The sequence below is a fragment of the Carcharhinus amblyrhynchos genome, chromosome 2 (assembly GCF_965287045.1).
Source record: "Carcharhinus amblyrhynchos chromosome 2, sCarAmb.v2.hapA, whole genome shotgun sequence".
Taxonomy (NCBI): Eukaryota; Metazoa; Chordata; class Chondrichthyes; order Carcharhiniformes; family Carcharhinidae; genus Carcharhinus; species Carcharhinus amblyrhynchos.
The window spans coordinates 130,920,081-130,943,104 of NC_137325.1; the positions used below are offsets into that span (position 1 = coordinate 130,920,081).

The following is a 23,024-nucleotide window of genomic DNA, read 5'->3' on the forward strand; positions in this document are numbered from 1 at the left end:
CATAAAAATCAATACCAGTGCCCCACAAGGCTGTGTCCTCAGCTCCTACTGTGCTCGTTATACACCTATGACTCTGTGGCCAAATTCCCCTCCAACTCAGTTTTTAAATTTGCTCATGACACCACCATAGTGGGTTGGATCTCAAACAATGACGAGACAGAGTACGGGAATGAGATAGAGGATCTGGTGAACTGGTGCGATGACAATAACCTCTCCCTCAATGTCAACAAGAAGGAGAAAGTCATTGACTTCAGGAAACGTAGTGGAGAACATACCCCTGTCTACATCAATGGGGATCAAGTAGAAATGATCGAGAGCTTCAAGATTTTAGTTGCCCAGATCACCAACAACTTGTCCTGGTCTCTCCATGCTGACACTATAGTTAAGAAAGCCCACCAACACTTCCATTTCTTAAAAGACTATGGAAATTTGGCATGTCAGCTACAACTTTCATCAACTTTTACAGATGCACCACAAAAAGCATTCTTTCTGGTTGTATCACAGCTTGGTAAGGCTCCTGCTCTATTCAAGGCCGCAAGAAACTACAAAAGATCGTGAATGTAGCCCAATCCGTCACATAAACCAATCTCACATCCATTGACTCTGGCTCCACTTCCGGCTGCCTCGGAAAAGCAGCCACCATAATTAAGGGCCCCAGGCACCCCAGACATTCTCTCTTCCACCTTCTTCTATCAGGAAAAAAATACAAAAGTCTGAGGGCACGTACCAACTGACTCAAGAACAGCTTCTTCCCTGCTGCTGTCAGAATTTTGAATGGACCTACCTCACATTAAGTTGATCTTTCTCTACACCCTTGCTATGATTTTAACACTATATTCTGCATCCTCTCCTTTCCTTCTCCATGAATAGTATGCTTTGTCTGTATAGCATACATGTGACAATAATAACTCAAATCAATCAATCTTAATATGTACTTGTATCGTCTTTTCAGCTATTCACCAAAAGTTCGACTTTTTCTTTAAAAAATTGTCTCAGTCAGGATCATAACACGAGCAAACTGAAGTGGAATATTTAAGAAGTGAAGAAATTATTGTGAAAATGATATAGAAGCTAAATCTCCAAATATTTTCTTGATGCAAATGGCTGTTTGGTACTGACTGAAAAAGTTGGGAAATCAGGTGGGTTTCAGAAGACTTCCTACACGGAAGAGTAAGGAAGATCAGAAGGAAATACAAATTTTAGCTATTTTTCACACAGGTTCAACATGCATGATTCTCATTCTTATTTCCCCATATAGAACACAATTCCTTCTTCCAAGAACAACAACTTGGAAGACAACGTAATGATGAATCAAATTATGCTCTAACTCACTCTTTTTGGCAACTTTGCAAGCATCATAAACAGAAAAAATGTCACTCAGAAAAGGGATCACTAATTATACATTACATTTCTAGTACAGTGGAGGGGAAAATGACAAGTTTCAGCAAAAGAGTCATCACCACTAGGGCTGTCCGCTTTTTTAGTGTCAGTTCTACGTTGTACTTAGATTTGCATGTGCATTGAAATAATCTACAGCTCAAATACTAACTCTGAATGTGGGCAAAGTATTTCTTCAGTCTTAGAATAGGATTTCTGTTCCAAAATTAGCCAATTCTCCATGGACAGAAGGCTAAATTTAAGGCTATTGGCCTGGCCCAAGGGCAATCTCCAAAATGCAAGAGGAATCAACATAGGAATGCTATAAGGCAAGGAGGACATGAGTAAAGTGGCATGAAACAGCCAATTAAAATATTTAAATACAGTACTTTTATTGTACCATTTCTATCTAGAGACTAAAATCTTAAATGGCTAAGCAATTATATGTAAGATTGACAAATTATTGTTTTCTACAGTAACATGTTAACAAGATGACAAATTACTGTTTTCTCGTTTAGCAGATTAACGAGGAGTCATGGGGTAAGTAAGTACTTAATTTAGCCTTTTATTCATGACCTTGATACAGAATTGCAGTTCCACGTGTTGGAACACCTACATCTGCACCAAAAAATTCAATGGCAGTCCCAGGACTTCAAAAGGTCTGAATTTGTCTGTGTGGAATTTGTACATTCTCCTCGCACTGCATGGGTTTCCCCCGGGTGCTCCAGTTTCCTTCCACAGTCCAAAGATATGCGGGTTAGGTTGACTGGCTGTGCTAAAATTGCCCCTTAGTATTCTGAGATGTGTCGGTTAGAGGGATTAGCAGGTAAATATGTAGGAATATGGGGGTAGGGAATGGGTGGAATTGTGGTCGGTGCAGACTCGATGGGCCAAATGGCCTCTTTCTGCACTACAGGGTTTCTGTAATTTCTATGATTCTATGAATTTGTACAAAAGAGTCAAATTGAGTCCATTCATCAACTGTACTAGGCAGAGATGGTAATACTGTTAAAAAAGTACTTTAAAACCATTCAATCTTATTTTTCAAAATTCAGAAGGAGTACATGGTTAAACTGTGCCATGGTTACAAATGAGTCATGTACAAAGTCTAATCAGATTGCAATTTAAAATTCCCATAAGCATAGAAACTATCTTTATCCTCAAATTATCAGAGCAATCAGAAGACATTTAGAAAGGAAGACTGTGAGCAGCTAAAGATTTTACTATTGCTACCAGTAATTTAGAAATAAGATGCACATGGACTGCAGTGATTCAAGAAGGCTGCTCACCATCACCCTCTCAAGGGCCACTAGGGATGGACAATAAATGCTGGCCGGTCAGCAATGCCCATGTCCCACAAAGGAGTAAAAAAAAGGTGGAGTTGAAAGACAGCACAAAACCACTCAGGTTTCTCAGGGAATTAGGCATTAGTCCTGATGATTGGAGGAAACGAATGTTCTTTTTATTTGATCTTGCAACATATGCATCACTGACTAAGCAGCATTTATTGCCCATCACTCATTGCCTGAGGGCAGTTGAGAGTCTCCCACATTGCTGTGGTTCTGGAGTTACACGTAGGCCAGGCCAGGTAAGGTCAACAGATTTCCTTCCCTGAATGACATTAGTGAACCAGATGGGTTTCTCTGATAATCGACAATATTTCACAGTCATCAGTAGATTGTGAATTCCAGACTTTTTTTTAATTGAATTCAAATACCACCATCTGGTGTGGCGAGATTTGAACCCAGGTCCCCAGAACATTAGCTGAGTTTCTGGATTAATAGTCTAGCAAAAATACCACTAGGCTTTCATCTCCCAATTTACGCTGATTTTTAATAAAGGACAAGAAGTCAAAATTGTAAAATTATAGGCCCATTAGTTTGACGCATAGAGCCACAGCAACGTGGTTGACTCTCAACTGCCCTTGAGCAACTCGGAATGGGCAATAAATGCTGGTCAGCTAGCAACACCCATGTCCCATGAATGAATTTTTTTTTAAAAATTGCATTCTGAAACAGGCCCAGTTTCCTCAATTTCTCCTCATTGGACAATCCCACCATGCCAGGGATTGGTCTGGTGAACCTTCATTGCACTCCCTCTATAGCAAATACATCCTCCCTTAGATATCGAGACCGAAACTATACACAATACTCCAGATGCAGTCAAGATCCTATACAATTTCAGCAAGACGTTTACTTCTGCGGTGTCACAGTGATTAGCACTGCTGCCTCAGTATTAGGGATGATGTGGAGATGCCTGTGTTGGACTGGGGTAAACACAGTAAGAAGTCTCACAACACCAAGTTAAAGTTCAACGGGTTTATTTGGTAGCAAAAACGTGTTGGACTTTAACCTGGTGTTGTGAGACTTCTTAGGCAGTATTAGGGACCCAGGTTTGATTCCCGGCTTGGGTCCCTATCTGTGTGGATTCTGCATGTTCTCCCCTCTGTGCGGCTTCCTCTGGGTGCTCCAGTTTCCTCCCTCACTTCAAGGACATGTTGGCTAGGTGCATTTGTTATGCTGAATTCTCCCTTAGTGTACCCGACCAAGCGCAGAGTTGTGGCAATTAGAGGATTTTCACGGTGACATCATTGCAGTGTTAATGTAAACCTACTTGTTACACTAATAAATAAATTTAAACTTAAATCTCCTTACAATATAGGCTAACATACCATTTGGCTCCTAATTGTTTGCTGCATCTTCATGCTCGCTTTTAGTGAGCCATTAACAAGGACAATCAGGACCCTTTGGACACCAAAACTTCCAAATCTCTCACCATTTAAAAATATTCTTTTCTACCAAAATAGATAACTTCTCACCTATTCACGTAATATTCCATCTGCCATCTTCTTGCCCCTTGAAGCCTCTTTGCATCCCCCTCACAACTTGCATTCCCACCTAGTTTTGTCTCATTAGCAAATCTAAAATATTATATTTGGTCACCACATCAAAATCGTTTGTAGGTGTTAACGGTTGTGGCCTAAGCACTGATCCTTATAGTACCCCACCAACTTGACATCCTCAGAATGACCTGTTTATTCCTACTGTTTTATTTGTTAACCAATTCTCAATCTATAGCAATACATTATCCCTAATCCCATTTGCTCTAATTTTGTTTACTAACTTCCTGTGACCTTATTGAAAGCTTCTGAAAATCCAAATACAGAACATTCACTGGTTCACCTCTACCATGTTACAGGCTACATCCTCAAACAAAACTCCAAATTTGTCAAAAATATTTCCCTTTCATAAAGCTATGCTGACACTGCCCAATCATATTATTTTCTAAGTGTCCAGTTATCACATCCCTTATTATAAGTTTTAACAATTTCCTAATATTGACATCAAACAGGTAGGTTGCAACTTTCCAGAATCTACCGAATTTTGAAAGATAACCACAATGCTTGCATTCTGTCAATAGTGACCACCTTTAAGACTGGGATATAGCTCAGTCAAAGGTTTTTCTGAATCTTCAATCTGATTAATTTTGGAGCGCTGCCTCTTCTTCAATACTAATTTCTTTCAGTTCCTCATTTTCATTCATTCCTTGGTTCCCTAGGATTTCTGAGATTTTCTCTATTTTGCTCCATGAAGACAAATTGTTTAATCTTGCCACCACTTCTTATTCTCTATCATAAATTAAGAACATAAGAACATAAGAACATAAGAAATAGGAGCAGGAGTAGGCCATCTGGCCCTTCGAGCCTGCCCCGCCATTCAATAAGATCATGGCTGATCTGTCGTGGCTCAGTTCCACTTTCCCGCCCTCTCCCCATAACCCTTAATCCCCTCTCTTATCAAAAACCCATCAACCCGCTTCTTAAAAATATTTAGCGAGGCAGCCTCCACCACTTCAACGGGCAGAGAATTCCAGAGATTCACCACCCTTTGAGTGAAGAAGTTCCTCCTCAACTCCGTTCTGAACTGCCCCCCCTTTATCTTGAGGCTGTGCCCCCTAGTCCTACTGTCTTTTTTGAGCGGGAAGAGTCTTTCCACCTCTATCCTATCCATCCCATTCATCATCTTATACGTCTCAATGAGATCTCCCCTCATTCTTCTAAACTCTAACGAGTACAAGCCTAGTTTATTCAGCCTCTCCTCATAGCTCAACCCCCTCAACTCCGGTATCAGCCTAGTAAACCTCCTCTGCACTCCCTCCAAGGCCAAAATATCTTTGCGCAGGTGCGGCGCCCAAAACTGCACACAGTACTCCAGCTGCGGCCTCACCAATGCCCTATACAGCTGCAGCAAGACCTCCCTACTTTTATATTCAATCCCCCTCGCTATGAAGGCCAGCATCCCATTCGCCTTCCTGACCACCTGCTGCACCTGCAGGCTGGGTTTTTGCGACTCATGCACAAGGACCCCGAGGTCCCTCTGCACCGTCGCCTGCTGCAGTTTTTCGCCACGTAAGTAATAGTCCTTCCTACCATTCTTCCTACCAAAGTGGACCACCTCACACTTGCCAACATTAAATTCCATTTGCCATTTCCTGGCCCATTCGCCCAGCCTATCTAGATCCTTCTGCAGACTCTCCACACCCTCCGCACAATTTGCCTTTCCCCCAATCTTGGTGTCATCAGCAAATTTAGACACCCTACACTCGGTTCCCTCCTCCAGATCATCTATATAAATGGTAAATAGCTGAGGCCCCAGCACCGACCCCTGGGGCACTCCACTAGTCACCAACCGCCAATCCGAATAGCACCCATTGACCCCCACTCTCTGCCTCCTATTTGACAACCAATCCTCTATCCACGCTAACACCCTACCCCCAACTCCATGTCCTCTGACCTTCTGCAGTAATTCCCCTATCTCTGCCTGTAACAGACCCACATTTGTCCTCACCAAATCTTTTTTCTTTACACTCACCTAAAGCAGCTTTGCCCAGTCCACCTTTGTTACTCATCAGTTTGCATTCATAGCCCCTTCATCAGTTTCTTGGTCATTCTTTTCCAGATTCTAAAATTCTTCATCATCAGACTTGCCAACTTTGTTTCTGCAACCTTATAAGCCACTTCCTTTGAACTTATTTTGCTCACCACAATTGATTGATAGTTCCTGTTGGGTTTGTGTCTTAGAGAAATGTATATTAGCAATATTTTAAAAAATTCTAGCCACAGTCTATCTACCAATAAATATTTTTCCCAATCCACTATGGCCAACTTTCCCCCTCACATTGTCATAATTTCCTTTCCACCTCGGAGAAGCAGCAAGCATAATCAAGAACTCCACACAACTCAGGCGTACCCTTTTCCTTTGGTAAAAGATACAGAAGTCTGAGGTCATATACCAACTAACTCAAGAGCAGCTTCTGCCCTGCCACCATTAGACTTTTGAATGGGCCTACCATATATCAAGCTGATCTTTCTCTATAGCTATAACTGTGACACTATATTCTGCACACTTCTTTATGTCTCCCCAGTGTATTCTATGAATGGTATGTTTTGTCCGTATAACACACAAAAAAAATGTTTTCACTATATCCCATCACATTACAAAAATAAATCAAATCTGTTCAGATTCAGGAACTCAGCTTCAGAATGAAGTACTTTCAGACTTTATGTAAAACTCAATTTTATGGTCACTATTTCCTAATGATTTCTTCAGAGCAAGATTATTGATTAGCCTTTTTTCATTAGATAAACACTTGTTCATATGATTTTCCAGGAGCCATTCGGCCCCTCGAGCCTGTTACTATTCAGCAAGATCATAGCTGATCTGACGAACTCAAACTCAACATTCTTGCCTATTCCAATAACCTTTCCCCCATTGCTCATCAAGAATCTACCTCTGTCTTAAAAAAAAATTCAAAGACGCCGCTTTCCACCACATTAAGAGAATTCCTTCGCCCATTCCAAAGGCTCAACCTTAAAAGGTTTCAACCAAGTTCCTCTTACTCTTCTAAATTCCAGCAGATACAAACCTAACTTGTCCAGCGTTTCCTCAAGATAACCCTCCTATTCTAGTTGTCAGTCTAGAAAACCTTCTCTGAACTGTTTCCAACAGATGCGCACCTTTTCTTAAAATGAGACCAATACTGTACACAGTACTCCAGATATGTCCTTGCCTCTGCTCTGAATAACTTAAGCATGATGTCCCTACTCTTGTATTAAATACCTCTTGCAATAAACAATAACATTCTATTAGCTTTCCTAATTATCTGATGCAAACCTTGCACACTAATCTTTTGCTATTCTTGCACCAGGACAGCCAGATGCTGCTGGATCTGAGCTTTGCAATTTCTCATCATTTAGATGAGCTTTATTTTCTGTCAAAATGAACCATTTCACATTTGCTCACATTATACTCCATTCACAGATCTTTGCCCATTCCATCCAAATCATATTTCCAAATTTGCTGACAAAACTAGGTGGCACTTTGAGTGGTGAACAAGGTGATTTAGACAAGATGACTGAATGGGCAAATACATGCAGATATAGTATAATGTCAATATGCAAGGTTATCCACTTCAGTAGGAATAACAGAACAACAGTATTATTTAAATAGTAATAGATTGGGAAGTGTTAGTGTCCTTGCACACCAGTTATTTAAAGCAAGCATGCAGGTGCAGCAAGCAGTTAGAAAGGCAAATGGTACGTTAGCCTTTATTGCAAGAGAATGAGTGCAGGAACTAAATGTCTTACTGCAGTTGTATAGGATCTTGGTGGGACCATTCCTAGAATTGTGTGTGCAGGTTTCATCTACTTATGCAAGAGATATTCTTGCTATATTTAGCGTGGGGTGGAAAGTGGCAGGAGATGGGGGATTCAAGGACCACATGCAGGTAACATGGTAAGTCATCTATGACCAAGACGAGACAAAATTGGAAATTTCTTCAGGTGGTGGTGAACCAGTAGAATTCTCTACCATGCAAGGCTGTGGAGGCCAAGTCAGGAACTAGAAGCAGTAAGCAACTCTTCAGCCCTTTGTGCCTGCTCCGCCATTCACTTTGATCATTGAATTCAATATCCTGATTCCCTCTTTGCCCATATCCCTTGAGCCCCTAGAGCTATAACTTTCTTCTTGAAATCCAATGTTTTGGCCTCAACTACTTTGTGATAGTAAATTCCACACATTCACCATCCTCTGGGTGAAGAAATTTCTCCTTGCTTCAGTTCTAAAAGGTTTATCCCTTATTCTCAAACTGACTCTCCTCAATCAATGCTGCTACTTACATTCTCAAAAGAATTCCAATAAATTCGTGGAGCATGACTTCCCTTTGTAAATCCATGCTGACTTTGATTATACCACTGCCTTTCAAATGCTGAGTTATGAATCCTTGTTAACAGACTCTAGCAACTTCCCCAGTATTGACGTTAGGCTCGCAGGTCTATAGTTCCCTGTTTTCTCTCTACTTTCTTTTTTGAATAGCGGGCTTAAAGTAGCTACCCTTCAATCTGTTGGAACAGGTTCAGAGTCCAAAGAATTTTGGAAAATAACCAATGGATCTATTTCTAAGGCCACTTCCTTACATACACTGGAATGAAGACTGAGGATCTGGAGATTTATTCACCTTCAATCCCATAAATTTCCACAAAACCATTTCTCTACTAATGCTGATTTCTTTCAGCTCTTCAATAAAACTTGTTTCTCTCAGAACCTCTGGCACATTATTGAACGTATTTAACAAAATAGATTTCTAGATCCTAAAAGCATCAAGGGGTATGGGGAGTGAGCAGGAGTATTGCTCGAGATAGATCAGCTATGAGCACATTGATCTTGCTCTGTCATTCAATGGGCCAAATGGCCGACTCCTGGAATGTTTCTATTTAACTCATGTCCCTTTGTACCTCCTTATGGCCTCTTCACAACATACTTTGTGTCATCAGCAAATTTAGCATACCTTTAGTCCCTTCATCCAAGTCACTTATATAAAAGTTGAGACTCAAGCACCGATTCTTGTGGCAAAGCACTTGTTATGTATTGCCACATTAAATGATCCATTTATGCCTACCTTGTTTCCTGATAGCTAACTAATCTTCTATGTTATCCATGCCAAAAAATGCCTCTGCACCAACTATTATTTTCTGCAATAACCTTTAATGAGGCACCTTACTAAATGCCTTCAGGAAACCCAAGAGCAGTACATCCCCTGGTTCTTCTTTTTATCAAAAGCATATTACTTCTTCCACGAACTCCAGTTAAACATGATTTCCCTTTCATAAAGCCATATTGACTATGCCTAATGAATATGACTTTTTTTGGTACTCTGCTATAACATCCTTAATAATCATTTTCCATAACAAACGTTAAGCTAGCTGGCCTGTAGTTTCCTGCTAACAGTCTCCCCCACGTTTTGATAAAGGTGTTACATTTGCTATTTTCTAATGCAATCTTCCCAAAATCTAGGGAATTTTGAAAAATTAAAACCAATTCATTAACTATCCTCATTAATCACTTCTATGAAGACCCTAGGATTAAGCCCATCAGGACCAGGGGACTTATCAGCTTCCAGATCCAACAATTTGCTCAGTACCAATTCCCTGGTGCTTGTAATTTCTTGAGTCCCACCCTCCCATTAATTTCCTGATTTCAACCATTTCCAAGACATTTCTTGTATCCCCTATAGTACAGGCCAATGCAAAATACTTGTTCATCTTCCACAGCATTAGTGCTAATTAGGTTTACCTGGTCAAAGTTAACTTAAAGCTGTCCATTACCACTGTATTAACCATGTTACATACAGCTCTAATGTACTCATTTATACCATGCCCAACATCATCACTAGTTTGGTAGCCAGTAAACATATCTCACCAATGTTTGCTGCTCCTTGCTGCTTAGCTCCACTCAAACGGACTCTACATCCTGATCCTTTATGCTACCCTTCCTTCTATTCCTCTCTGCCCAGATTTCCCAAATGGCAAATATCCCTGAACTTTCAGCTCCCAATCCTGATCACCCTGCAGCCACATCTCTAATGGTAATTAAATCATACCCATTAACCTCTATTTGCCACTTCAAATCATCTACATTGTTGAGAATAAGAACACAAGAAATAGGAGTAGGCCATCTAGCCCTTCGAGCCTGCCCCGCCATTCAATAAGATCATGGCTGATCTGAAGTGGATTAGTTCCATTTTCCCACTTTCTCCCCATAACCCTTAATTCCCTTGTCTATCAAAAGCCTATCTACCCGTGACTTAAATATATTTAGCGAGGTAGCCTCCACCACTTCAACAGGCAGAGAGTTCCAGAGATTCACCACCCTTTGAGTGAAGAAGTTCCTCCTCAACTCCCTCCCCCTTATCTTGAGGCTGCGTCCTCTAGTCCCGCTATCCTTTGAGCGGGAAGAATCTCTCTACCTCTACCCTATCCATCCCCTTTATACCAAACGTCTCCATAAGGTCCTCCCTCATCATTCTAAACTCTAACGAGTACAGGCCCAGTCTATTCAGTCTCTCTTCATAGGCCAACCCCCTCATCTCTGGTATCAGCCTAGTGAACCTCCTCTGCACTCCCTCCAAGGCCAATATATTCTTCCACAAGTGCAGCGACCAAAACTGCACACAGTACTCCAGCTGCAGCCTCACCAGTGCCCTGTATAGTTGCAGCAAGACCTCCCTACTTTTATATTCCATTCACCTTTTTGATCACCTGCTGCACCTGCAGACTGGGTTTTTGCGATTTGTGCACAAGGACCCCCAGGTCCCTCTACACCGTAGCATGCTGCAGCTTTTCACCTTTTAAAAAATAACCCCTCATAGAACATAGAACACTACAGCACAGACAGGCCCTTCGGCCCACGAATTGCGCCGATCACATCAACACCTACCAACCTACAGACCTATCTATAACCCTCAATCTCATTAAACCCCATATTCTCATCCAGAAGTCTTTTAAAAGACCCCAGCGAGATCGCCTCCACCACCACTGACGGCAGCCGATTCCATTCACTCACCACCCTGAGTGAAAAACTTACCCCTAACATCACTTCTGAACTTCCCTCCCTGCACCTTAAATCTGTGTCCTCTCGTAGCAACCATTTCAACCCGGGGAAATAGCCTCAGAGTCCACCCTATCTATTCCTCTCAACATTTTGTAAACTTCTATCAGGTCGCCTCTCAACCTTCGTCTCTCCAGGGAAAAGAGTCCCAGCTCCCTCAACCTAACTTCATAAGGCATGCTTCCCAGTCCAGGCAACATCCTTGTAAATCTCCTCTGTACCCTCTCAATAGCTTCTACATCTTTCCTATAGTGAGGCGACCAGAACTGCGCACAATACTCTAAATGAGGCCTGACAAGGGTCTTATAAAGTTGCAGCATTACCTCCCGACTCCTAAACTCAATCCCTCGATTAATGAAGGCCAGTACACCATACGCCTTCTTGACCACCTCCTCCACCTGCGAGGCTGATTTAAGAGTCCTGTGGACCCGGACCCCAAGATCCTTCTGCTCTTCAACACTACTCAGACTTCTGCCCTTGATAGTGTACTCGTTCATCCCGTTGGTTCTGCCAAAATGGACGACTACACATTTATCCGTGTTGAAGTCCATCTGCCACTTCTCCGCCCAGTCCTGCATCCTATGTCCTGCTGCAACTTTTGCCATCCTTCCAGACCATCCACAACACCACCGACCTTCGTGTCATCAGCAAACTTACTTACCCATCCCTCCACTTCCTCATCCAGGTCATTTATGAAAATGACAAACAAGGGTCCCAGAACAGATCCTTGAGGCACTCCGCTGGTGACTGACCTCCATTCAGAAAAAGCCCCATCCACAACCACTCTCTGCCTTCTGCAGGCAAGCCAGTTCTGAATCCACAAGGCCAAAGGCCCTTGGATCCCATGCCCTCTCACCTTCTCAAGAAGTCTTGCATGGGGGACCTTATCAAACGCCTTGCTGAAGTCCATGTACACTACGTCCACGGCACTTCCTTCGTCAATGTGTTCAGTCACATTATCGAAGAACTCAACTAGGCTTGTAAGGCACGACCTGCCCTTGACAAATCCATGCTGACTATTCCTGATCATGTCAAACCTCTCCAAATGTTCGTAAATCTTGTCCCTCAGAAGCCTCTCCATCAGCTTACCAACCACTGAGGTCAGACTCACCGGTCGGTAATTTCCCAGGCTATCTCTGTTCCCTTTCTTGAAAATAGGAACTACATCCGCAATCCTCCAATCCTCCGGAACCTCTCCCGTCTCCATTGACGACGCAAAGATCATCGCCAGGGGCTCTGCAATCTCTTCCCTCGCCTCCCACAGTATCCTGGGGTACATCCCATCTGGTCCAGGCGACTTATCTACCTTGATAGAATTCAAAAGTTCCAACACATCCTCCTCCTTAATATTCACGTACTCAATCTTTTCCATCTGCTGCAAATCCATAACAAAATCTCCCAGATCAGCTTCCACTGTGAATACTGAGGCGAAGTACTCGTTAAGCACCTCTGCCATTTCTTCTGGTTCCACACAAACCTTTCCCCTCTCACCTTTTATAGGTCCTATCCCTTCTCTTCTTATCCTTTTACCTTTCACATATTTATAGAAGGCCTTGGGATTCTCCTTAATCTTACCCGCCAAGGTCTTCTCATGACCCCTTCTGGCTCTCCTAATTTCCCTTTTAAGTTCCTTCCTACAGTCCTTATACTCCTCAACATCTTTAACCTCTAATTCCCTGAACCTCTTGTACACCTTCCTTTTCCTCCTGACTAGGTTCAGCACAGCCTTTGTGCACCACGGTTCCCGCGACCTACCAAAACCCCCTTGTCTCATCGGAACGTTTTCATTCAGAGCTCCAGACACACATTCCTTGAATATCTGCCACCTTCCTTCGGTACTTTTCCCTAAGAACGCCTCCTTCCAGTTTATTTGTCCAAGTAACTTCCTGACTTCTTCGTATCTCCCCTTACCCCAGACAAACACCTTCCTAGCCTGCCTGATCCTATCTCGTTCCAATGCAATTGTGAAGGAGATAGAATTATGGTCACCATTTCCAAGATGCTCTCCTACCGAAAGATCCATCACCTGCCCTGGTTCATTCGCCAGTACCAGGTCAAGTACAGCCTCTCCCCTCGTAGGCTTATCCACATACTGTGTCAGGAAACCTTCCTGAACACACCTAACAAGCTCCTCCCCATCCAAACCCCTTACCCTAGGGATATTCCTACTATTATTTCTGCCAAAGTGGATAACCTCACACTTGCTAACATTATACTCCATCTACCAGGTCCTCGCCCACTTGCTCAGCCTATCCAGATCTCTCTGGAGGCTTTCCACACCCTCCACGCAATTTGCTTTTCCACTCATGCTGCATACATTCAGACAGAGAACCCTTAACTTTGTCTTTTTAACCTTATTCTGCTCTAATTCTACTTGATCTTTGCCTTTGTTTCGTCTGCCTAAGTTCTCTTGCGACTTCTCAGCTGTTAGCAATTTCTGCTTCCCTCTTAGTTTCAATTTACCTGCCAATTTAGTTTAAACCCTCTCCAACTGCAAACAAATCTTCCTGCGGGGACACAAGTCCTGGCCGTGCTAAGATGCAACCCCATCCATGTTGCACAGGTGCCCCTGCGCCAACCTCAAAACCTCAAATCAAATGCCTTTCCCTCTACACCAATTCATCAGCCACTCGATTGCTCAATCCTATTCAAATACTCACTAGACATGTGACACAAACTAATGGAAGAATATTGCTTTCAAGGTCCTGCATTTTAATTTCTTTCCTAACTCCCTAAATTCTGCTTTCAGGACGTCATACCTCATGTCATCGGTATCAATATGGCCCATAACCTTTGGCTGTACACCTTCCTTCAGAAGAAATGTCTGATTAGGTGGATAGAAAAGCTATTTCCTTTTGGGAAGAATTCTTGAACAACGGGGATAATATTCAAATTGGGCTGTTCAAGAGTCATGTCCGGAAGCACTTTACATGGGAACAACCTCCTGTGAGTTGTTGCCAGTCAACTGGAAATTTCAAATTCAAGATTGACTTTCATTTGGCAGGTTAAGGGTAATGGAACCAAGATCAGCAGATAAGAGTTAAGATAGATAGCTAGAATCCAACAATGGTAAAATAGGGCTCATGGAATTGACTGGCCTACAGCTATTTCGGTAGTCCTGTGTTCTAGAAACACAGATTTCAGGGAAAGGAGATGAAGTATTTGATTGAACGTGGACTTGGGGGGGGGGGGGGGCCAGACATGTTTAGAATCGCACTAAGTTAGGACAAGGACATGCATATAACCAAACATTTTTTGAAAATTGACATTTGGAGTTACTCATGTAGAGGATACAGGTCTGCCACAAGCATTGAAAGTGAAGTCAAGGCAAAATGCTGAATAAAAATTGCTGTACACAAAAGGTCTTAGGATGCTGGATAATAGCCTGGTTTGCTTAATCTCCTAAATTGGATTGCCCTTGGAGGAAATTCATGAAGTTCTCCTGCTCCCACACCAAAACGGTCAAGATTTTTTTAAAAAAGATTGATTGCCTATCCAAGGAAACAAATATTGACAGTATCATTGCAACTAAACAATGTGACTGGATGAATAGGAGGTACTTTATGGATCACTTGATCATTTTGTTTGTCTTTGTGTTGTTTGACAGCACAAAATCATCTACAGCTAGACATGTTGTCTACTCCAACACAAAGCATGATTGGTTTAGTACCCATTTTTGCTGCTGATCTCATAATTGACATCTAAGTAATAAACTTGTAAAAATTTGTTTAAAAATACTGGGCATAAGTTCATAAAGTCCCCCAAAATCATCTGTCACAGTTAATAACAGCTGCTTCCACGATTATGCAAGTGTTTTCCAGCAAGCCATAAGCAGGTCATTGTCAACATTGAAATTAATATGGTAACTGTACATTGAGTAATTGAATGAAAATAATAAGTTGTATCTTTTGTCCTAATGAAGGATTTGAATTTGTGGTCAAATTAAAAGCCTGTCTTTGGCAACTATTCTTTAATCCATGAAATGGTATTTCTGCAATTTTCTTTTAAAAGCAGCAGCAATTATACTCTGCGTGGCAAGTTTTCCATTGCATTATGTAAGAAGCAAGCATTTAATGCTAGTGAGACTACTACAAAAAATGTGCAAGATTGCAAACAAACTTCAAATCACCACAGACGCAATAAATTTTTCCATGCCCTTTTAATGGTTGTGCCACAAACATTTCTTTTCACATCATTTGTTAACAAATAAAGTTTTCATTCTGCCAGCATCAACATGTTATGTTGGAGTGATCAGGTTGTAACAGCATAAACATCAACAGTTCCCAAAATATCACTGAAGTGGCATACATGCAAAAACTAAACCACAAAAGATGCAATTTCAAGCAAATGCAAACTAGGTCATTAAATATTCTTAATTATATTTACTAGTAAGTACAAAAGAGAGTTAGAAAATTTTTAACACATTAAATCCTCCTGCAGGTTAGAAGCTAATTTTCATTCATTTAACTAGAAAAATTTGGAGTGGAATAATCTCTAGACTCAGAAGATAAATGCTCAATGAAAATGGTTACACAAGAAAGTGCATCAATAAATTCATAATACAAAAAGACAACTCAAAAAAATCAATACTAGATGGTCCTATTCTGTGGTCCCGTCAAAGAAAACTCAAGTATGGCATGAACATCATTGGATTACTGGTGCCATAACAAGCAGCAAAACTATTTTGAACTAAACAATGTAACGCATAATGCAAAGTTCCTTCCAGGATACTCTCAAAAATCTTTTCACCCATGAGTGCTCATCCATTTTCACTTGTTAAATATGAGGGAATAGTTACTTGTTATCCAATCGTAGTAGCTGCTCCTTACCATTTATTGTTAAAGATTTTAATTGACCATCTTCCTCTACTTCCACTCTTTCTTGTCCGTTTTCTACAATCCTGGAAATTAAAAGGCAATATGCTGTCAAACTTCAAAAATGCATTTGGAAGATTGAAAGTGGCCATGAAATAAAAAACAGCCACAAGAATTTTAAGTAGCTTTTTCAAATAAGGGATCAATATGTAACAAAAGTTACAGCAAAATAAGTGTACATCTTCTGAAAGGGACAGATCTTATGGGCTAATACCCTACTTTAGCTTTTGACTTTAATCATAAAATACATATTAACTTGATAAAGGGGAAGAATTTACTGGTTTAAAAATGTCAATATTCAGTAAATCTAGCCAGCTCAATTGGAAACTCTTTCTATATGGAATCCTTAAATTCATTTTTAACATACCTCTTAGTGGTGATTTTCCTGCCATTAACAAACTTGGTTGACGTTGATACTGATCGGAAGTTACCCATTCCACTACCTCCAAACGAAGAGGAGGAGAATGATGCCGTTCCAAGATTACCAAACGAACTGAATGAAGTAAAACCTATAGAAACAAGTACAAGTTTATATAATGCTTTTTCCAAAAAATCTAAATTAATACAAATCCCATTTCACACTATTAGGCATCTAGCTCCCTATTAGAATCACCCAATAGAAAATGTCATCCAAATTCACAAAAGAATCAGCTTATTTCAGTTAATTAGATACATTTGCAATAAAAAGCTGACAATCAGTAATGATGACCATGAAACTTCTAGATTTCATTGAACGCCATCTGGTTCACTCTACCCTACGGGGAGGAAAGCTGTTATCTCTATTTGGTCTGTTGGGTGACCCCAGACCCAAAGAAATATGGCAGACACAAATATCCTCTGAATTGGCCTAGCAAGCCACTGAATTGTTGTAAAATATCTACCAAAGCATAACAATTAATAGATCGCTATACCTGGCTCAGTCAACTCTCCCTCAACATCATACGGAACTTGTATTGAAACTGGGAATGTCCAGTTTATTCAAGTAACTGACAGGCAAAAATCATACCTTTCAACCAACATTCCACCAGTGGCATAAATGCCAGGTGGAGTGGCCTTGGGAGTCATTAATATTAACCTTGGACTCCACATCATCTCATGGCAGCAGGTCAGACAGGAGCAAAGTAACCTTCTGCTGATGAATTAATACATGTTAAGCAGCACTGGAGAGTGCAAAAATATAGGTTGTACTCTGAGGCACCTTGATGTCCATCATCAATAGTGGCTTCATAGCCTAATTACTGTGTAAATTGGCTGAGCCCTGAAGGGCATAGCCTGTGACAGGTGGTGAGAACTAACATGGAGAAAAACCAACTAAATATTGTGCTCGCTAATCTACGTGCTGCATCTGGCCACATCATTGGCAGGAGTACAATCTTATCTTTGTGGAGGTCAATTTCTGCCTTCACTTCAAGGACACTTTCCAACATATTGTGTGGCACTGCCACTATGATAAACAGGGCAGTTTCAAATAGATCCAAGAAAATTTGCAGCCTTATGGTGCACATACCTCTTAGTACACCAAAGCCATCAAGCTAGCAGACCCAGATTGGCTCAATGTGTACAGCATGCCAGGATACATGCCACATCAAGCATGCCCGAAAGATAGATATCAAAATGAAGCTAACTCAAACTATATGCCAAACAGCAAAATCAGTATGCTATATGCCAAGATATCCCACAACCAAAGGATCAAAGCTCTGCAGTCTTGCAACATCCAGCCAAGAATGATGGTCAATTAAACTAATGGAGGTCGCTCCATGAAAAAAAAGGAAGAGATTACTGATAGAACTATCAAGCAGGATCTTCTCATTAATAACTGACCAACGTTCAACTTGAGTTCTACCAATACTACTCATCTCCAGGCTTCAACATATTAATAGCTTCTGAGGTGACGAGAGATAATTGGCTTCTACATCAAGGAATCGTTTGATTGCATACGTCAAGCAGCCCTAGTAAAACTGAAGTCAATGGGAATTAGTGGGGCAAACTCCACTAGTCATCATTTGGAAGCCAAACATCTCAGCCAAAGGACATCGCTGCAGGAGTTTTGCTGGGCAGTCTCCTCAGCCCACCACCTTCAGCCACTTGAAACAGCCATGTCCATCATAACGTCATAAGTGGGGATATTTACTGACGATTGCAGCATTCTGTTCCAAGTGTGTCTGCCTTCAGTAAGACCTGGGTGCACCACCTGACCCTTCAAGCCTTACTTCTATCTTCAAGGTACAAATCAAAGTGTGATGGAATATTCCATACTTGCCTGAATGAATGCAGTCCCACAACACTAGAGATTCAGCACAGCCTGCTTAATTGGCACCCTGGCCACTGCTAGGTCACAGTAGCTGAAGATGCACTGCAGCATGGGGCAGCAGTGGCAAGTACTACTGCCTCAGCACCAGGGACAAGGTTAGATTCCCAGCTTGGGTCAGTCTGCATGGATCTCCTCGGGCTGATCCAGTTTCCTCCCACAGTCCAAAAGACATAGGAGAATTTAGCATTGCCATCGACCCAAAGCACGGTGTCTAGGGAATTTTCACAGCAATTCTACTGCAGTGTCAACGTAAGCCTAGTCGTGACACTAATAAACAAACTTAAAGTAACTTGTCACTGTTTCATCAGTATCTCTCCAACACCAAGGAGGAGTACGTACACAAGAACGCCACTATCTCAGTTTTCCTCCAAGTTAAACATCTATCCCAACTTGGAAATGTCTCACCATTTGTTTGGACAAAATGCTGGCACACAATTTAAAAGCACTCTGGGTGAACTTCATCACGAAGTTCAATAAGCAGTTCACCACCTTCGAGGAGTAATTCAGGATGGACAATAAATGCTATCAAGGCCATTTTACTGTCAATAAGTAAAACAATTCCAATGGTAAAGCACTCTGACTTGATTCCAATTCACTTCACCTCAAGTGCAGTAATGTCACTGTTAATTCAAAAGCTGAAACCCTAACCCAAAAAGGTGTAGTCCACACTTTGTAAAACTCAATCCATGTGAGGAACAAGAGAATAGAAGTCAGTAGAAGGAATTGGTGGCCTGGTGTCATTGTCACTGCATTGGTAATCAAAAGACTCAGGGTAATGCTTTGGGGGCCAGGATTCAAATCCCATAGAAGCAAAGTACAGTAATGACCATAAAACCAGTCAATTGTTGTCAACACCCACCTGGTTTATTAATGTCCTTTAGGGAAGGAAATCTGCAGTACTTATTTGATCTGGCCTACATGTTACTCCAGACCCACACCTTGTGGTTGACTTTTAGATTACTTCTGAAATGGCCACTCTGTTCAAGGGTAATTTGATTTATCACATGTATTAATATGCAGTGAAAAGTATTGTTTCTTGCACACTAAACAGGAAGCATACTGTACATTGAGGAAAGAATGCAGAGTGTTAGAGGCATAGCTAGAGTGTAGAAAAAGATCAACTTAATGAGATGCAAGTCTATTTCAAAGTCTGACAGCAGCAAGGAAGAAGCTGTTCTTCAGTCTGTTGGTACGTGACCTCAGACATTTTTATCTTTTTCCTGATGGAAGGTGGAGGAAGAGTATGTCAGATGCATGGGGGCCTTCATTATGCTGGATGCTTTTCCAAGGCAGCAAGAAGTGTAGGCAGAGTCAATAGATGGGAGGCTGGTTCGAGTGATGGACTGGGTTTTGTTCATGACCCTTTGTACTTTGAGATCTTGGACACAGCAGGACTCAATCTCTACAGTACAGGAGGCCATTCAGCCCTTCAAATCTGTACCAACCACAATCCCACCCAGTCCCTGTAACCCTTACTTACTCTGCCAATCATCCTAATACGGGGGTCAATTTAGCCACACAACCTAACCCACACATCTTTGGACTATGGAAAGACGACCGGAGCACCGGTCAGAAATGGGGAGAAAGTGCAAACACCACACAGTGACCAGAAGCTGGAACTGAACCTGGGACCCCAGCACTCAAACAGTAGTGCTAACCACTGCATTATCATGCCACCATACCAAGCTGTGATACAACCAGAAAGAACGCTTTCTATGGTGCAGCTGTAAAAGTTGGAATGCCGTAGCGAACATGCCAAGTTTCCTTAGCCTTCTGAGAAAGTAGAGGTGTTGGTGGGTTTTCTTAATTATAGCGTTAGGAGGGACCAGGATGGAATCACAGAATCCCTACGGTGCAGGAGGCAGCCAATCAGCTCATCGAGCCTGCACTGACAATCCCACCCAGGTCCATCCCATAACCCCATATACACACACACACACACTGACACTAAGGGGCAATTTAACATGATCAATCAACCTAACATACTATACTCTTTAGACTGACATTCAATCCAAAGTGGGCTGAGGACACAGCCTTATGGTGCACCAGTTTTGAGGATGATCGAGGAGGGGGTTTTTGCTTATCCTTACTGGTTGCAGTCTGTGGGTTACTTTAGTCGAGATCCAGTCTCAGAGGGAGGAGCTGAGGCCCAGGCCACAGAGTTTGATGAGTTTTGTAGGAACAATGGTGTTGAAGGAGGAGCTGTAGTCAATAAATAGGAGTCTGACATACATGTCTTTGTTATCTAGGGTGAAGTGTAGGGCCAGGGAGACGGCATCTGCTATGGACCTGTGGTACAATAGGCAAACTGTAGCAGATCTAGGCAATCTGGGAGACCAGAACTGATTTGTGCCATGACCAACCTTCAGAAGCACTTCAAAATAAGTAATTAGGAGTGAACAATAAATGCTGGCAGCCAGCAGTCACATCCCATGAATTAAAAAAATTAGAAGGGCAAGATTACTTAATTAATCCAATTTGCTGCAGTCCAGTATATATCCTAGTGCTACAAAAGCAAAATTCTTAAAGAAAAATTTGGATCAAATGACAAAGAATAAAATGACTTGAAGAACAAGCAGCTTTGGGAGAACTCAGAATAAGGTAGAAGTTGAAGTAATTATTCATCACAACCTCAACTACATCAGTGTGCATTCACCATCTTCTGTCAGTACACAGGAACAGAAAGTCTGTGCCATGTCATCATTGCGCACCTAGAACAGGAAGTCCCACACCATTCCACCCATTGATACATACACAGCGCCACTGACATCATTGTTGTGCACCCACTGGTATATGGCACCATTCACGCTTACCCCACATCCAATCCTTGTCCAATTAGCTCGCCGCTTGGAAACAGATTGGTGAGTGTGAGGAAGGCAGCAAGAAAATTACAACTGAAATCGCAGGATTTTTAAACTGGCATTTTGCAGTTTAATACTGCAAAACTACCATCTTTAATCATGAAGGAAAAAAGACTTGCATTGATGCTTTGTATTGCTTGATATTGCGGATGGTCCTATTCTTTGACACGGGCTGCTACCTGTGATGTCCTCGGTACTGCGACTGCACGCCCAGTGAATGAATTGTGGTGACAGCAAACACAGCTATCATGTATTTGTTCATTGTCATAAACCAAAAACTCTGCATTGGAAGTAATATTCTTTAATTTGGTCTTGGTGGAAAAAAATTAACACTTCTTTCAAGTCTTTATTGCCCAATCTTCATGGATTAAACAAGATACAAATTGTGAAGTCCTAAATTTAAACTGTTACTTTCACCTTAAAATTAAACATTCCACAGATTACATCCGAGACTAGTACAGAACAGAAAAATGATCACTGCCCAATGTCCATATGGATTAGACTCAACAAGCTTGGTATTGCTAGTGAAATTTTAAATTTGCTCAAAATATGCAAATTAGGACAAATTTGGTTTAAAAGATCAGATCAGTGTTAACTCCAACTGACAACCAGAACATCATCAGAAAAATTAAAGTAGACTTCAAATTGAGCGACTTACAATGAAAATGTTTATTTACTCAATAATACTGTACCATTTAAAATAAAATCAGGCATCCAGAAAAATCTCAAACTAGAAACGTTAATCTTTTCTCTTCCACAGATGCTGCCAGCCCTGAACATTCCCAAATTGTTTTTATTTCAAATTTTCAGTATCCATTTATTTTGCTTTCGTACTACCATTTAAAGCATACTTGGTTGCCTTCCAATGTTAAAGTTGATTGTCTTAAAATCTGGGATAATTTCAGATAATACGCTTTCATTTTAGTTTTAATAACTTTCATGCATCTGGTCTGCATTAGAAAGAAATACATTATATTCTATTATATATATTCATTGATTAATACGTACCAGGATCAAACGCAGGAAATCCACCAAAAGGCGAAAAGACAGACCCTCTGCCACCCCTATTTCTACCTCGTCGATTTCCAAAGAAATCCTCAAAGGGGTCTTCCACTGTTCCAAAAAACACAAATTTAATTAAAATCATGAGTCAGTTACATTGATGGATCTTGGCTTTAAATAAAAGTATAAGCACACCAACTCAAAATAGTTCCAGCAAATCCTAACTCCTCCCCAAGAGAGCTGGATCAACAAACATTAAGCCTCTGACATCATTCAATGTTTGGCCAAAACAGACAGTGAAGTTGAATTACATAATTAACAGGATGCAATAAAATCTAGGAGTTTGTGATCAAGGTGCGCACACTCTGGTCAAATAATATCTTAAAAGGTGGTTTCCAGTTCTCATTGCCAAGAATTGTTTAAGAACAAAGAAAATTACAGTTCAGGAACATCCCCTTCAGCCCTCAAACCTGCACTGGCCATGCTGTCCAACTGAACTAAAACCCACTATCCTTCCAGGGACCATATCCCTCTATTCCCATCCTATTCATGTGTTTGTCAAGATGTCCCTTAAGTCATTTTCGTATCTGCTTCCACTACCATGAGTTCCAGGCACCAGGACCTTCTGTAAAAACCCTGCCTCGTCAATTTCCTT

At 41.3% G+C, this 23,024-nt stretch overlaps 1 protein-coding gene across 2 annotated transcripts in view; it reads right to left on the reverse strand.

Moving 5' to 3' along the window:
* The window catches only part of dnajb6b (DnaJ heat shock protein family (Hsp40) member B6b), a 143,792-nt gene that overhangs the window by 97,686 nt on the left and 23,082 nt on the right, over positions 1-23,024 (reverse strand). Inside the window, exons 6-8 of one of the 2 annotated variants that reach the window (XM_080212835.1) lie at positions 22,376-22,480; positions 16,563-16,704; positions 16,151-16,221 (exon numbers count right to left, since the gene is read on the reverse strand). In XM_080212835.1, the coding sequence (XP_080068961.1) occupies positions 16,151-16,221; positions 16,563-16,704; positions 22,376-22,480 (318 nt within the window). Of the gene's footprint in view, positions 1-15,463; positions 16,222-16,562; positions 16,705-22,375; positions 22,481-23,024 lie in introns of those variants that run through there. The other variant, XM_080212842.1, reaches the window with a different exon arrangement.